Source organism: Lagopus leucura, unplaced genomic scaffold (assembly GCF_019238085.1).
Source record: "Lagopus leucura isolate 7727_CA_CO unplaced genomic scaffold, USGS_WTPT01 Super-Scaffold_73, whole genome shotgun sequence".
Classification (NCBI taxonomy): domain Eukaryota; kingdom Metazoa; phylum Chordata; class Aves; order Galliformes; family Phasianidae; genus Lagopus; species Lagopus leucura.
In genome coordinates this window covers 51,614,519-51,632,329 of record NW_024962252.1, presented here as the reverse complement: position 1 = coordinate 51,632,329, position 17,811 = coordinate 51,614,519, and the positions used below count along the sequence as shown (strand labels likewise).

The 17,811-nt window shown below is 41.0% G+C and overlaps 2 protein-coding genes across 2 annotated transcripts in view; both read right to left on the bottom strand.

The window, feature by feature from the left end:
* Nucleotides 1-595: 595 nt before the first annotated feature.
* LTV1 (LTV1 ribosome biogenesis factor) lies at nt 596-9,779 on the bottom strand. Its single transcript, XM_042884189.1, has 11 exons — nt 9,672-9,779; nt 9,349-9,480; nt 7,191-7,379; nt 6,923-7,010; nt 5,568-5,688; nt 4,744-4,993; nt 3,911-4,038; nt 2,867-3,000; nt 2,548-2,600; nt 1,549-1,749; nt 596-976 (listed from the first exon to the last, which is right to left on the bottom strand). The coding sequence occupies exons 1-11, from the start codon at nt 9,672-9,674 to the stop codon at nt 863-865; spliced, it is 1,413 nt and encodes a 470-aa protein (XP_042740123.1). The 5' UTR covers nt 9,675-9,779; the 3' UTR covers nt 596-862.
* A 1,141-nt stretch (nt 9,780-10,920) lies between these two features.
* PHACTR2 (phosphatase and actin regulator 2) overlaps nt 10,921-17,811 on the bottom strand; it is a 77,244-nt gene continuing 70,353 nt past the window's right edge. Inside the window, exon 12 of the mRNA XM_042877686.1 lies at nt 10,921-17,106. Coding sequence (XP_042733620.1) covers nt 17,091-17,106 — 16 coding nt within the window. The 3' untranslated portion in view covers nt 10,921-17,090. The remainder of the gene's footprint in view (nt 17,107-17,811) is intronic.

Sequence of the window (17,811 nt, the reverse complement as noted above, 5' to 3'; positions counted from 1 at the left end):
TTTAAACAGCAACAATAAGAGACACCTACTACTGCCTTTGCAATACTTCTTGCAACAAGTAAAACATAAAATCTTCAGATGGCCTGGGCTGAAAAGGACCACAATGCTCATCTGGTTTCAACCCCCCCTGCTATGCGCAGGGTCACCAACCACCAGACCAGGCTGCCCAGAGCCACATCCAGCCTGGCCTTGAATGCCTCCAGGATGGGGCATCCACAGCCTCCTTGGGCAACCTGTTCCAGTGCCTCACCACCCTGTGTGTGAAAAACTTTCTCTTAATATCTGACCTAAACCTAACTCATCTTAGTAAGAGGGATGCTCAGCTACACAATAGCTTTTTAGACACCTCTGCTTACAAAACGTTTACCCAAACAATAAATAATCAATCCCTGAAAGAACTAAGGAGTGGGTGAAACTCATTCATTTCCAAAACTCTGCTCTGTCAAGGCACTATATTTAACGGCCAATGTAAGGGAGAGATAAGTAAATACAGTGCTCTGTACAAACTCAAATATTTTAATGGAAGAATCAGATCAAATCAGCAGGATTTTTCTGAAGTGCTGAATGCATTCAACACATGACACTTGCTCCTCAGTGACAGTTTATAAGAAAAATATATTTTAAAATTTTAATACGTTTCTAGGGTGACAAAAGTTTGCAGCACTTGCCGTGACATTCGACACACGACAAGAGAGACATTAATTCACTATTTAAGGTATAACTTCAGAAAGAATGACAAGCCAGATATTGCTGTACCAAACACCATTAGCCCCCTTTGTGCATGCCTGGCAAATCTTATCAGTTAGCAATTCCTTCTCAGTACAGATGAAATCAATGTTTCCACAATGAAAGTTCCTGAATTTCAAGACAGCTTCAGTCCTTGCATGTTTTGTTTCAGATTGAGCAACTCTTTTTCTTGCCTTGTTTTCTCCAATTTGAAGGCCATCTTGTTGGCTTTCTTCTCCATTCTGCGTTCCTGTGCATAAGAACAATTACAAATTTATGAAATAGAAAACCACTGCAACTAATGTTTATGGATCATGAAAAGAGAAGTCATAATCGTCTTGCTTCCAGCATTAATTCTTGTACAACACTTAAATCTGATAATCCAGAATTATCATCTTTAATTAGCTGAAACTCCTCACAAGCTGATAAGTTCTGGTGCTAAATAAAACCACTAATTATCAATGTGTCCACAAAGGTTTTCCATGTTTATTTTGGAGACTTTTTACTTTGTATGATTTGAAATTCTGTTACTGTTCTCCTTGCTTCCCTAGGTAATACTGAAATACAAATTCCCTTTTAAGTTACCCATCCAACAGCACCCACGAGAACACCCAGAACTTCCATATAGAAGTCCAGTGAGAACTTCCATAATAATAGAAAGAAAGCTAGCATTAAGTACTAATAATTATTCCTTTCAGACCAGAAAGCTTTGCCATTAATTTCTAAACACAAAATTAAACAGGTTTCAAAACATTCCTACAACTCAAAGAATTCCAGAATAAAGTTGTTGGCTTTCTGGGCTTTATTTAAAACAAGGCCTACCTTCCGCTCCTCTTTTATCGCCTGCTTCCTGGCTTTGCGGTCCTCTTTGCTCTCATTTTTGGAGCGGGGCTGTGTCGATGCTCTTGGCAGGTCACTATCATTAATCATTTGCATGCGTTCCACCTGCTTAGCAGTAAGACCTTTCTGAGGCAGGACGTGCAGAGGAATTCCAGTCTTTGAGGAAATTCTTATTGGTTTTGGCTAAAACAGACAGTGCATATGTGTGAATGGTCTCTGGCTTCCCCTCCAGGAAGTGCAGATTGCAGTGCCTTATCTGCACAGAATAAACTAGCAGATTCAGATGGAACGGTAACAAACGTTCTTATACATACTCTTCCCTCAGAAAGATGCACATTAATCTCAGAGTGAAATCAAACACCTGTAAGCAGAATAAGTCCCCTAGAACAACAAAAATGTTTTCTCCTTTCATTTAATATTACTGAAAAATGGACTTAAGCAGGCTCTCAATATTGCCTTCGTAAGGCTTTAAGAAAAAGCTTTTCCTTTAAAACCATGCGTGCCTGGCACATCAAGCTCTGCTCTACTTCTCATGAGGAACTTCTAGAAGGCCAAAGAACTGGAGTACATCACCTCAAACAGTAAAATGTCAAGTAAATCTGTTCTCAAGAGAAATCTCCTCTATGAGGTTGCAAGATGTAGATTAAAAGAAGCTGTATTGAGAGAAGAGAGTGAGGAATTTGTTTTCTTGTTAAGTTTCTGCTTAGCTATTATAGAAATTCTGAGCATCTAGTGATTTAATCAGTCAAGTCATACTCAATTTTCCTTCTAATATAAATAAAGATGTGTGTGTATTTTTATTTTTATAAATATCTCTAAAGATCCAAATCCTTCTCTGGTGAAGCTGTAGGCTAATACCCTTCCCAACTTTTTTTTCTGCTTACATCTACTTTTAAACAGTCATCTACTGAGACAACAATCACTTTTCTCTCAAGTTCTCCTAAATCACAGTGTTACTTTGAATAATTTTAATGCTTTTACCTTTGATGGCTCCTCGATAAGCTTTGGGTGATTATACAAGTTTGAATATGTACCTGGGTTACGCAGATAAAAAAAAATAGTGAGGAAAAAACTTGCAAATAAGAATTAAATACATTTATTATGAATCATAGTACTAGTCTTTGAATAGAGAAAATTGCAAGAATTAAGTAATCTCCAGAAAAGGAGTACTTTTATCTTGCAATAATTCCTAATGTTATACTTCAGAAGCATAAACCTAGAAGTACAGCTAGAAAAGTGCCAAGATCACCTCTCATTTACTTTGAGGTACTAAGAATGAATAAGAACTCCAAATACTTACTCAAAATTGATTCACAATCCCACTTTTCTTTTGGTTCCTCAATAACCAGAGCTACTCTTTCTTCTTTCTCTTCATCACTGTCTTCACTTGCAGGAGTGTCTTCAAACGGTTCAAGAGTATCCAATTTCACACAACTTCAAAGAAAAAAAAAAGGTTCACCATTTCTTGGAAATACTTATGTAAAACAAATCTCCTCTGAGTAAAACCCAAGCAAAAAAAAAAACTGCTCCCACTACAAACTGCTACAAGAATAAGCATCACCACTTATAAACTAAAGCTTGAGTGCCAGAGACAGATTAGAAAGTGATTATTTCTGTATCTCAAAAGCATCTGACACACAATATTGGTGACTGGAGGACAGGAAGAGAATACACTTTTTGACATGTAAGCACTAGAGGTGATTATATACTCTCCTACTGACCATTCCTACTTCACAAGGGACACTTTACATCTTTCAACCAGGAAACAGAAGGCTGATGGGTGGATACCTAGACACTTAACTCTAAGATAATATCACTTGTTTTAAGAGGAAGAGAATACACTCTGTAAATTCAGTACATTGGTGTGGAGCTGCCTCGTGAGCTCTGATCTTGGCCATGCTCCAGTTGCACAGTGGCAACAGTTCCCCTTGAGTTTATAATCACATAACTAGGTATACAGTGTTTCACTGCTGGTACTCTGCTGATTCCAATCTCCTTGGCTATGGAGTCTGTTAAAAACAAATTTAAATTCTATAGAGCAATTTAAGTTGCCCTAAAGAGGGAAAGGAAGAACACCCCTGGACATTACTTAGACTAGATATAATAAAATTATAAAAAGAATATAATATGGTATAAAGCAGCAAAATGCCTGCATTTAATTTTAATAACGTCCTAACAAGACGGACATTCAGTCACACAAAGAAGGGAGAATGCTCCAATCAAGCTGTTTTTATTGTGAGATGTAATCTGCAAGTCCATGAACTGGAAATAACACACTCAAACTTTTGGCATAAGGGCATGGTGACATAACTACGTATGTGTAGCAGTGTATCTGAGTACCTACTTCTTTGCTTTCTCTTTGTAGAAATCGCTCAAGACTTCCTCCAACCGAGCGTTGTCTGTGTTAATATAGCCTTCTAATTCCACGTTATCCAAGGCTCCAATTTCATCTTCATCAAACTGTTCAAAAAACTAAATAAAAAGTGGATATCTGAATTAGATCACGCTTGTTGAACAAGTCCATGACAGCATAGAGCTTTATCCATCTCTTCCTATTTGCTCCTCTTTCCGCTCCCTTCTCAGTTGCTGAAAAACTGCCACACACACCAGTGGTAGGATTACCTCCTTACTGACAATATACTTTCAGCACAGGATTAACAAAGTTACTGCAAGATAACATACACCACTGAAAGAAAATATGCAGATCAGCTTCTGCAAAAATGTTGAGTCTTCACTTCAACTGGTACGCTAAAAAGCTTGTCACTGCTCGGGACAAACATTAGCCCACATCTCCACTGTTCTGACATGATTTCATCCATGTATACTTATAGCATAGTGTGGAGAAGGGGTGAAAGAATCAAGTCTGTATAAGAAAGCTTTACAAGACTTACTGGGTAGGACGGAGCTTCTTGGAGAAGCGTTACACCATGAATATCCATTGTCTTCACTGGAATAATTTCACTAAACAATATCAATCAGTTAACACTGTAGCCTATTAAACACAACGTGCTTAGTGCACACAGCATTACATGCTGAATGTGTGCAGGTAACAGCTGCTTGGTGCCCTAACTACCAAAGGCAGGAGGAATTTGCACAGATACAGGACAGCACCTCATGAGATGAACCGAAAAAGCATTTAGCATCTTTTTGTGTGAGGGTCACATTCTCAAATCTTACCTTCTCAAATCTGTCATCCAAGAGGGTTAACTGCTCATTCCTTCTCATTACTGAAGATGTCATAGAATATTCTGTGAAACGACTCCTGGTTTCTTCCTGCATAAACAGGAACTCTCTTCCCTGGCCATTAACCCCATCATTTGACAAAGGGCCTTCTGAATCATAATCTTCATCGTTACTGCAACTATCCTTTTCATCACTATCATCCTCCACATCTTCCCATTCGTCTTCATCCTCAGCATCTGATCTCCTAAACGGAATTACAAAACAGATTAGAACAACCCACAGATATTTCCACAGCTCTGCTCAATGTTGTGTTCTCTGACACAATTGCCTAAAAACTAGAAATTATTCTGACAGCTGTTGGATCACACATCCCTACACTGACAGCAAGGATATGTTTACATTCTGCTGTTTTTGTCAAGGTGGAAACATACCAGACTCTTAAATAGGAAATGTGGTAAAACTTATCACTGCTTGTTACCTTTGATATCATACTACAAAACAGAAGGAAATAATATGCACTGTGGTAACATGCATTTCCAAGACCTTCAGAAATGCTTCACAAGTATTGTTATTGATCAATACTAATTTGTGGGCTCAAGGTAGCAAATGAAACCCATCTCTCGTCTTGGATAATCACGTAATTTTGATCTTTTTTAAGCTACCACCCACGTAACACTTAGTGATACTTACTTCCTTTGACATAAATGTATTAAGCCTGAAATGTGAAACCACTCTTGCTTCCTACAACACGTGAAATAACAAACAGTAACATTACTATTCATTTGTGACAGAAGCAGTTCCACAAAGTATGTATGTACCCTTCCTTTAGTTTGTTTGCTTGTAGAACAAAATCATCTTCCAGAACATTTTCTGGATTATCAAAGTCAAAATCATCATCAAGAGCTGCAACAATATCAGGGTCAAAATCCAGCCGTGGTCCTGGAGAAGGGAAAAGAAAAAACTTAAGTAGGAAAGTTGCTGCAACATCTGGAAGCTTGAACATTCCTTGGTAAAAAAGCAATTCAATTTGACTAGCAAAATATTGAACTTAAAGTCACAAGTTTCTTGCAGTAACATTTGTAGATTTCATACAAATTAACCAGTAAGTCATCAGCCTTTTGTCCATTTTCCTCATTTAGAAAAGAAGATTCCCCAAGATGTCGTAGATACCCAAAAGTGTATTTTAATCTGTCTTAACATGCTGCTTAGAATATTACTTGATAGAACAAGGGGAAATGGTCTCAAGCTCAAAGAGGGTAGATTTAAGTTAGATATAAGGAAAAAAACTTCTACAGTGAGGGTGGTGAAGCATTGCAACAAGTTGCCCAGAGAGGTGGCGGATGCCCCATCCTGGAGACTCTCAGGTTGAGGCAGGATCAGGCCCTGGGCCACCTTGTGTAGCTGAGGTGTGCCTGTTCATTGCAGGGGAGTTGCACTATATGGCCTCGGAGGTCCCTTCCAACTCTAAGGACTCTATGATTCCGATTACAGAACAGAGATGACCCAACTTACAGTACTGCACCATCAACTGCCAAGAAAAGCTCCCAGCCCCTAACACTTTCCACACTGCATCAGGGAAACCTTTTGTAACGAGCAGAAGTGTCTCCAGTACCCTGCTGTCTAAATTATCAACACTAAGTACTATTACAAAAAACAACAACCTAAGATTACTTGAAGGTAATGTTTAGTACAGTACAAACATAGGTACATAAAGAGCATTCCTTTAAGTCTGATGAAGGAAAGTAAATGTATTTCAGCAATTGAAAAGAGGAATCTTGAGAATGAAAATCCAGTTACACACCTTGCATTCGAATTGATGGAAGTCATAAATCAATAGCATTACCTACAGAATATTGTTTATAGTGAAAGAAGCTTTTCCCTGTTATTAATTCATACGTGCTGGATAATAGTAGTAACGCGTGGCCTTTTTCCACCCTCTAGCAATGCTTAAAAGCAATTATTATAGACTGACAGAAGCAGGTCTTGAATGGAAACACAGGTTTGGTACAGATCATCCTTTACACCTGCTCTTAAATCTGTTCTTAAAAAAAAAAAAAAAAAACAAAAAAAACACAAACCAACTAAACTACTGCTTTGATTACAGTGTCATTAATTACTGAGTACTACCTGCATGGCAACTTCTGCTACAGAAAGGTACAAGACTTTATGGTACCTGAAACAGGAGCTGCTTTATTTAGCAGGCCCACATCCTCTTCAAATTCAGAGGCAAATACTGAGGAAGGCAATTTAATAGATGGAGCCTACAACAAATAAACACAAAAACAAAATGTTACAAGTGGCTGATGGGCAACTGCATACTTCATTGTTTCAAATGACTCAATGATTTTCCATTCCAACATGATCCAGTGCCATGAAATTCTAGAAGTTATGCCAGCAGCTAAAAACATCTGTATCTCTCTATCAGCAAAAATACTACTTACAGCAATTCGTTGAATTTCATCCTCTATGCGACCCTCACTTGTGATGACAATTCTGCTTTGCTGTCCACAGAAAGAAGGGACAAGCTCAGAGGGGCCAGATGCTTCTTTCAAATGCTGCAAATAGTCATAGTCATCATCAAAAAAGACTCCGTATTTCCGCTGCTCCTCCCTTCTCTGCTCCTCATGGTCCTTGGAATTTGTAAGAAAAAAAAATACAAGCAGTTACTTAAGTCCATTTAAAACACAGCAAAAATAAAAGTAATGTATCCATTGACAATACCCAAACTCATAAAAACAAACAAAAAAAAAATCAAAAAAGACCAACAACCTACTACCCCCCTGCTGAAAACAGCTTTTGGGAAAGCAACATTTTAAGAAATAGTAATAAAATTAGGCTCACTTAGCAACAACTAGTACCTAAATTAACTGCACCACTAACAAAGCACTCTACGTTTCACAATTAGTTCTTAAAATTCACAGCATTAAATACAAGTGTACACAATCAGAAGTGGTACTCTTCCTCAGTTTGGATCAGATTACACCAACTCTACAGCAAATTGTACAGCCTTCTCTCTTCTCATTATTTTCACAGAATGGCCAGGGTTGGAAGGGACCTCAAAGATCATGAGTCTCCAACCCCCCTGCCACATGCAGGGCCACCAACCTCCACATTTAATACTAAACCAGGCTGCCCAGGGCCCCATCCAATCTGGCCTTGAACATCTCCAGGGACGGGGCATCCACAACCTCTCTGGGCAGCCTGTTCCAGCACATCACCACTCTCTCTGTAAAGAACTTCCCCCTGACATCCAACCTAAATCTTTCCTCCCTCAACTTAAAACCATTTCCCCTTGTCCTGCAGCTATCAACCCTTTCAAAGAGTTGATCCCCCTCCTGTTTGTAGGCTCCCTTTAGGTACTGAAAGGCTGCAATGAGGTCACCCCGCAGCCTTCTTTTCTCCAGGCTGAACAAGTCCAGCTCCCTCAGCCTGTCTTCATAGGGGAGGTGCTCCAGGTCCCTGATCATCTTCGTGGCTCTCCTCTGGACCCTCTCCAACAGCTCTCTGTCTTTTTTTTACTGGGGACTCCACACTTGGACACAGTACTGCAGATGGGGCCTCACAAGAGCACAGCAGAGGGGGACAATCACCTCCCTGTCCCTGCTGACCACCCCTCTTCTGATGGAGCCCAGGATCCCATTTGCCTTCCGAGCCACAAGAGCACACTGCTGGCTTATGTTAAGTTTTTCATCTATCAAGACGCCCAGGTCCCTCTCCACAGGGCTGCTCTCAAGGACTGCTCCTTCCAGTCTATGAATTTTAATAGTCAGTGTACTTTAATACACTGTAACTACTAGGTTGCTATCTGAGTAGACACTTAAAAAGCGTTTTCCATAAACAGCAAAACTAACATTTTTTTTTTCAGGATAGCTCACAGAATAGCTTAAATTGAAGGAGATCTTAAAGATCATCCAGTTCCAAGCCTCTGCCATGAGCAGGATTTCCCACCCACCAGCTCAGGCTGCCCGGGACCCATCCAACCTGGCCTTGAGTGTCCCCAGGGAATGGGGCACCACAGCTTCTCTGGACAGCCTGTGCTGGTGCCTCACTGCTCTCTGAGTAATGAATTTCCCCCTTATGCCTAAGCTAACTCTCCCCTTTTTTAGTTTAAAACCATTCCGCTTCGTCTTAACACTATTGGCACATGTAAAAACTCAGTGTCTCTCCTGATGATCACAATGAGGTCCCCCTAAAGCCTTCTCTCCTCCAAGCTAAAGAAGTGCAGCTCCCTCAGCCTTTCTTCATAAAGGTGCTCCAGCCCTCTGACAGTTCTCATAGCCCTCCTCAGGTTCCACTCCCAACAGCTCGACATCTTTCTGGTGCCTAGATACAGTACTGCAGGTGGGAATTCAAGGTCAGAGTAGAGCAGGCAAAGGGTCAGTCAATCTTTGCTTGTTTTGCTGGTCCATAAGACCAGCTAGTCATCCTTAACTCATCAAGCAGTAACTCACCTCTACCAAAGTCCCTGCAGTGTCTCCTTCTTTTAAGTAAGTGTGACTACATGCTATCTTCTCTCAGGCTCTGTTTTGGAATTGTGCCACTTTTCTCACCGTAGCTTCTGCCACGTGGACGAACCCCGCATGACAAGCAGTGGCTTACCCTGTGGGCAGGCAGCAGGACCCTCTGCGGGGCGGTATCATCAGCAGCAAGGGGGTCCCTCTGGCTTCTGTGCACTAGGTGAAACGTTACCGCCTTCTTCTTCTCTATGAAGGGCTTCTTCTTCTTGTGAGGCTGCAAAGGGATATTTGGCGAGTAAGAACGGAAAGATTAAAAGCATCCGGAAAGAATCTTCTGCCCGGCCTTCTCCGCTGTACCCCGCGCACCCACACAGCAGCTGCCGCATACCCGAGGCTCTCCCAGATCCCACGGGATACGCGTTACACAGCCGCCGCCGCCTCCACCCCACAGCGACCACCGCTCACCATGCCGTAACACAGCCACCGGCCCACCGCCTCCACGCACGCTCACACGGCCTGGCCTCACACGGCACGGCTGCGGCGTGCGTGCGGGGAGCAACCACTGGCCGCAGGGGGATGTCATGCGGCCGTCGCTCCGAAGGGAGCGTTTATTCTTTAGTAAGAATAACAACCAGCTTTCTTGCAATACGGCGCCACTTAAATCGAGAGGCTGGTTCTAGGAACGCATGTAGGGTATTTTTCCGCCACCCCGCGAGATACATCTTTCTCTTCGTCCCTCACACAGGGAGAATGGTCCCTTCCTCCAGCGATGCCGGGGCGGCCATAGGGCACGGCGCACGCGCAGTTACGGGCTGCCCTCGCAGTGCGGGGCGGGGCCAGCTGCCGCCCTGGCGGTGTTCGTGTTTGAGTTGAGGTAGCAACGAAGGGAAAGGCCGTTCTTGGAAATCGGGACAGAATTGTTTTTAAAACAACTGTTTCACCTATGTGTGCCACCGCGTACTTTTAAATGTATCTGTGTATGCCTGACAACCGTCCCGGCTCCCGTTGGCGTGCCGCTCCCTGCACGTCGCTAGGTGTCCCCAGCGCCCTGTCGGGAATCACAGAATCATAGAATCACCGAGGTTGGAAAAGACCTCCAAGATCGCCCAGTCCAACAGTCCGCCTGTCACCAGTATGTCCCACTTCAACCGTGTCCCTCAGTACAACACCTAAATGTTTCTTGAACGCCTCCAGGGTTGGTGACTCCACCACCTCGCTGTGCAGTCCATTCCTCTGCCTGACCGCTCTTTCAGAGAGGAATTATTTCCTAGTGTCCAACCTGAATCCCCGCGGCTCAACTTGAGGCCATTCCCTCTAGTCCTGCCGATAGCGGTAGGGGACCCAGCAGATCCATGCTATCAGCTTTTGTCTTTGTTCCTGCAAAGCACATATGTTTGAAGGTAAACTCAGAACACCCTTGGAGGCGCTCGAGCTGCGATGGATGGGCCCTGGGCAGCCTGATCCAGTGCGGGCAGGCCAGGAGAGGGATTGGAGCAGGGTGGACTTTGAGGTCCCTTCCAACCCAACCCAGTCTGTGGTTTTGTGACTCAATTCAAAGGAAGGTTTCAGGAACTTCATTTCACTTTCCTTCATTTCCACACAGAATGACTTCTAATTCAACCTCTGCAGACAACTTTCCAACAAGTAACAGCTCTCTAACTCCACTACATATGCCCATTTACTTGCCAGGGAGTCAAGAACAGAATATTGTCTGTTAAGATTTTCTGAACAATTTTATTGAGGTTATTTCCTTTATTTTGTATTTATATATATTTATATATACATTCACATGTATCTGTAATGGAAAGAGCTAAACACTTGTCTAAGGCACTTGGAACTGTGCACAGCAGAGTATCCTACAGTACTGTACAACTAGGCAGCACACATTTTTTGCTTGTTAAATAAAAACATCATAGAACAAGCATATATATGACCTCTGTGAAAAAAACATAATACATGTTCTATTTTTTCAGATGACAGTATCAGAATAAATTTGTGTGTGTGTACGGTTATATGCTACAGTACCGAAGCTGTAATTAATTCATAGCTTTTCCAGTTATTTACATTCACAGATATCAATACACATGTGCAACATCAGACATTTCTAGCCATGTCTTTATAGTTATCTTATTTGATCATTAATGTCACACTGCTAAAACACAAGTAAATGCATTCGGTTTTTAATTATACAAAATGCTCACTGCATAATGCTCAGCACTGAGCAGTGCCCTGTCCCTAGTCAACCTCAGCTCTGCCACAGAAAACAGAAGTTCTTTGAAGTTTCTTGACTGAGGTACAGTTGGGTCTATGAAACAGGGCATATTAACACTGCCATTATCTATTCAGAGTAAAAGTGGTTGGACACAATGTCCTTTATAGGCCCAATCCAACTGGACCTATTCCATTCCGTTCTGTTCTTTGAGCGATTGCTCTATAAAAAACTGGAAAGGAATAGCAACTTGTTCCATCTCCACACCCTTCCCACCTCTACTCACACAAAAGTCCGCTGAAACAATCTATTGATATCTTTCTTTGTTTAAGAGCATACCAGCTAAAACAATTGTCCAAAATACAGTATTTCTTTAATTCCAAAATTGATACAAGTCTACAAATCAGTATATCACCAGACAAAGTAGTGAAAGGAAGAGAAGATATGTTCGGCAACGTTTTACTGTATCATAACAATGATCAAATATGGTTAAATTTGACATAGTTTTGCAAGACTTTTTATATAAAGAATTAGGGATTGAACAAGAACATACTGAGAATACCATTAATTTCTTTGTTCCTATCCAATGCAATATTTAGCTTCTAGAAAACAATGAAATATTGGTGAAATGCTGTATCTAGTCCACATACGCTCTGTTTCCAATAAAATCTTGAAACAAGATGGGAGCACTGACAAAATGCATCAAGACCTTACTAATGATTACATTTAATAACTAGAAACCTGTCAAAATATTACAGTGAAACATGTTTTTACTCAATTCCTCCCTTTTTTCTATATAGATACATATCCTTTTTTTTTCAGATTTCTTTTAAACTGAAACTTTGATCTGTTCTGGGGAAGTTACTTTTTATTTTATCCTCAAATCTAGATAATTTACTTGTCTTTTTATTTGATCCTCGGAATATCTAACATCAACCTACTAAACCTTTCAGCTTTGGGAGGTTTTTTGTCCATCAAAAGCTAGATGCCAGCAGCAGGTATTGCACTGAGCTTTGTTGATAAAAATAATCACAATAATGGAGCTGAATGTGGGAGCTCCTAAAGCCAGGAGGAGAGTTTATTTTGTTTTTCACCCTGAGTACATCTATATTTCAGTTCACAGCAGCAGCACAGGCCTTGACTCCTTGAGATGCAAATAAAAAAAGATGATGTAAAAGCAGTAAACAACAGGGTTCCGATACACTCAGCAGCGCAGATGTATGCGTTGAGCTTGGTTTACATTCCCATTTCATGCATTAGTGGGCATGTCAGGAGAAGGGTTCACACTGTCATCCCTGCTGGACACAAGCAGGGCCCAACCAGAGCGGTGCTGGAGTGCAAGGCCTTGGGGCAGCATGGCCGTCACAGGCCGTGTAGGCCTTTCCTTCAGCCCATGCCTGGGCTCCAGGTGGCTCCCGAGCAGCTGGAGTAGATACGCAGTTTTAATCTTCTCTTCTTACAAGGATACAAAATGGAGGCTCAGACCATGTTTATAACCGGGCAAAAAGCTGCTGAAAGTACTGGCCCACAGCTCAGGGGCGGGGGGGTGAAAGCCACTTCAGCAAGGGGCATGCAGAGCCATGTGCAAACACTAAATCCACCCATGGATGCAGCCTTGCAGACCTGCGAGAGGCTGTGAATGCATGCAGTCATTCAGAGGCATGGCTCCTGGTCCTACACTGTTTCAAAACGCTGCTTGTGAAATGTTTTTTGATTTAAATAATCACTGCCAGTTAGCTTTTTTTCTTTTTTTACTTTTTTTTTTTTTTTTTTTTTTTTTTTAAGTTTTTGATTCTACACACATCACATTTTGAGGAATTTCTCATTTGAAACTGTAAGGACTAACATATATTGCCTGATATATGAAAGCAGAGAGGTGTTCTAGAACCATTCCAACTGGTTTTGTGAAGAATAAATTAGGATTTGCTTAAGCACCTGACCCCCATACCCATACAGCAACAAGCTGTCATGCGATAAACATGCCCCAGAGGGTCAGTTCAGAAACCACCACTTCAGGCCACTAATTTTCTCCTGTGTGGATGAGGACATCTGAGTTGACATCTGACCTTGTGGACCATAGCTATGCATGCAAGGTTTCTCACATGCTCTAGATGATACTGAAATGAACTGTCCAACCTGACAGAAATTTACAGCTGGATCCCTTTTAGTCAGCTGCCCATTCTATGTATTGTATGGGAAGTGTTATTCTTTCTTTGCCATTTTTAAATCTCCTTTTAATTTCTTTCCACCAGGACTTCTCATTCAGGAGTTTCTCAGGGCTTATCCTGTTTTTTCCATGCTGACAGGCATGCAGCATCATGACGAGTTAAGTACACAACTGTCCAACAGGCTGTTATAGCAACTTGAAGCTGTTGGAATCAGTACAGAGGACCAGTAGATGAGCAGGTAAGCAGGTAATAAGGTAAAGCAAACTTGCTTCACAGTGACATACCAAAATCTCATTTTTTTATTGTGTGGGTAACACTTTACAGCTGTTGCCGTCCTCCCAGTTGATATTTAGAATATAAAAATAATATATACAATTCTAAGTCTGTGCGTGAGTACAATACACAATGGATAGTTTATAGTTCTGTTTCTCCAAATATACTACATTTTTACATAAGTCCCAATAAAGGCAACTCTTTTTGTCCAGTTACATACATTTGCTTAAGTAGCTAACTGAACTGCAGGCAAAAGAATGCATCTGATTATTTATCATGGAAGTATTAAGAAATTACACAAGAAATGAAAGAACAGCTCAGCATCTCCACCCAGGCTAGTATTCTGTCTCCAGCAATGAGTCATAGAGAATACTTTAAAACAAGGCAAAACAAAACAACTAACAAAAACCAGGAGGAGAATAGGAAAACCTAAGAGATGCCTCACCTACATATCCTCATGCCTTATGGCAAAATGCAGTTTGAGGAAGCCTGAGCCAGAAGTTGTATTCTCATCTTTGTGCCTTAGCTCTTAAGTAAGAAGGCAGCATGTTTCTCGCCGTTCATGTTCTCAGCCTGGTCTGGAGGAATGTCTTCTTGCAGAGTCACTTGGTTCTCTTCATCCTAAGAGCCTAATGAGTATTAGTTCACTTATGTAATCCTTACATACCCTGGCATGTCAATGGAACTGCTACGTTCTATAAAGTTTGTGTGGTCTGACCTGACCTTGGCCAAAGCTATTACACTCTGTACCCCAGCTGTATTTCTGCCTTGAGTATCTTGTGTACTTCCAACAGTTTGAAAGCGATTAAAGCGGTACTGAGGTGTAGTTAATTGTTCCACCTGTTTCCTTTGAAGTCAAATACTGTGTTTCATACTTCAAAGTCAACAGAGCAAACCTTTATAGGATTTTGGACACACATTTCCAAGTTTGGCAACAAAAAGAAGCCTTACGCAGAACTATTTATTAAGTGCTGGTATAAGGTTTTAAGTTTGGTCTTCAAATTCTAAAAATAAAAATTAGGATTCTACCAGAACTGCTGACAAACCTTCACTCTCTAATGGCCTGATCATTTCTATATGATTTAGTGCCAAAGAATACATTTTCCCTGCTTCCTTGATGTCAAAGTGATATTTCTATATTTACGAAATGATGGCCCTTGCAGAAGCTGAACTATTTCCTGCAAATGGAATCTTAATGCCTCTTATTGATTCCATTAAAAAAAGCAAGGTGGTTATTCTTTTCTTTGCTGTACATCTACAAGCACGTAGATGGCTATCTTATTTGATTATTGATATTTTTGGCTCTTACTCTATTGGATTTTTACTAAAATACAAATGATCCTAACAGACATTTAAATCTATTTTCTTTAAGAAAAAAAAAAGTTTGTCAACTCATTTATGATAACAGGATGGCCGCTGTTGGAAAGCACTCTCCTGTTACTTCAAGTGCTCTTTACTAAAATAATCCACCTCATTTATGCAAACCTAATCTTGCTGTAAATATCAGTAAAGAGGGAGATGTAATTTAAGCCACTAAATTGCCTTCCTGCCTTTAGGCTGACATCTAAATCAACAATCTTCCATTTTAGGAAATAAAAACATTCCACAAGAATCTACTGCAGGTTTTGAGGTAAGAATCACATCTATGCAGACCTTTTATTGCCTGAAAAAGAAATACTTACACTTCATAGTTAAAAACTAAGCAGGACACATAAAAGACAAAAATAAATTGTAATATGTACACACATTAGAAAGGATAAATAGCATATATATTGTAATACTGCATTACATGTATGCATATGTGAATTCCATATCCCCCTCCCTCTTCCCCCCCCCTTCCCCCCCCAAAATGTTGTGTACATAATTCAAAGGATAAATAAGTGCTAATATATGACAGAGAATTCCTTAGTGTAAACAACGCCACAGGCTTTTTAATAGGTTTAGGGCCAACTTACAAAAAGCATGTATTGCCTTTCACACTCCATACCATTTAGTTTGAATAGCAGTCTTCACATACACAATTCCAAGATAGTATAAAAATTTATGGATCTAATAAGCATTCTTCACACTCAACAAAAACAGGCTGCAGATGCTCTAAGGATTTTCTATTAACTTTCACAAGACCACAGACTGAAGACACACTGATTCATATGTGAGTCCTTCCTATAAGCAGCGCAAGGGCTCTCACATGTAAAATGTCATTTAGCAATCACTGCTCCAACTTGCCAGTAAGGGCTTTTGTGCCCCATTTCAATTCTGAATTTGGATCCACACTAACATGTTATGTCAAAGCTGTCACTACTGCCTGCCACAGGTGAGGTGATAGTGATCCCTCTGGTTTGAATGGCAAGTGACAGGTAGAAAGGAGTGTTTTTAAACACAAATAATTTCATTGCATTCATAGCATCAGGTGTCGTTTGCTCTCTGAATCCTGTTTACCTATTTAGGAGGATCCAGAGTATGTCAACATTAGAAAATGAAAAATATACTTGTTCTGTATGAACGTTCAATGTATTTTCTTGAAGCATGCTCATCAGGATTTAAAAAAAAGACTTCTGAGTTATAATAGGACTAATTTCTGGCATCTGCATTTACTGGCACCAGAGAAAATTACAGTTCTTCACTAAAGTACTGATGACATGAGGACTTGTGGCTTTCTGTCTTTCTCAGACAGGCTGCAGCCACTAGAATTTACATGCACAGCTGCTCACACAGTTGTTTGTTTGTTTTTTTAAATGATTCTTCCCACTGGCCAAGTGCATCCCTAAACAGTGCCAACCATCCCACCATTCACTTTTGGCTGACAAGGGAAGTCTCCCTCCCCCTGCTCTCAGTCCTCCTCACGCTCCCCTCCTCAGTTACCCCCAGTCACAATGCCATAAGGTCTGAGGGGTTCCTGGCCCTAGGCTCTCAAGTGATTGTCTTCTGCTCTTCCCGATGTGTCAAACTCTGATGAAGAAGACCATCAGCTCGTCTCTGTGGGCTGGCCACAGCACCATGCTCTGTCTTAGCATCGAGATGTATCTTTGTTAAAATAAACACTTCATATGGCTTCTCCTCCTAGTCAATTAATTTGTTCATTAATAAAGACGAGGCCACATCCTTCATTAACTTCAGGGCAAGCTGCAAGATACACTCACACTCAGTCAAGTTCCAGTGCACTCTTGGGTCTTCAGGACACCATGATTTCCCCAAAGAAAATTGTTACATAAAACATGGGATGTGGTCATACAACTATGGACGATGAAACCTGAAATGATAAATCAATTAGAATTACATTACTGCAACTGACATACAGCTATGATGTAGCTCAGGCACTAATATGTGTCCGTCCACTTCATTAACCTGCTATGCTACGGCCCCTAGCACAGCTTTGCTTGGGCCAACCACTGGTCTTCCAGACACTGCCTGGGCACAGCTTAGGGTTAGCACAGGCCAACAGGAGGACTGGACACAGCCAGGGACAGCAAGACACCCTCATTTGCTTGTGGTAGGGAAGAAGTTAGCTGTAGGAATCCAAGCTGTGCCGAGTCTGCTGGCCTCAGGAATGGGCAACAGCCTCCAAACTGCTTTGTTTAGCAGCACAGATTGAGCCATATTGTATCTGCTATTTGGAGAGATCCTGGTGGTAAACCAGAAGAGCTTTGCTGAGCCATAAAAATTAACTTTCTGTTTTTCAAAGATTCTGCAAAATGAGGCTTTAAAAAAAAAAAAAAAAAAAGATTTAAAGGATTTCTTTTTAAAGCAAGCAACAAATTTTATAGCATGGCAGAAGCTTTCTTTGCCAGCTGGGACAAATAAAGGCCCAAATACACCTCACTGTGTAAAATGGCCCCAGAGAAGAGAAACAAAAGAAAAACAAAAGAGAAACAAAAGAGAAATAAAAGGAAAAATCAGTAATATGGCACAGAATGGGAAAGTGTTTTCAAGTACAGGAGGTGTACACAAAAGGTGA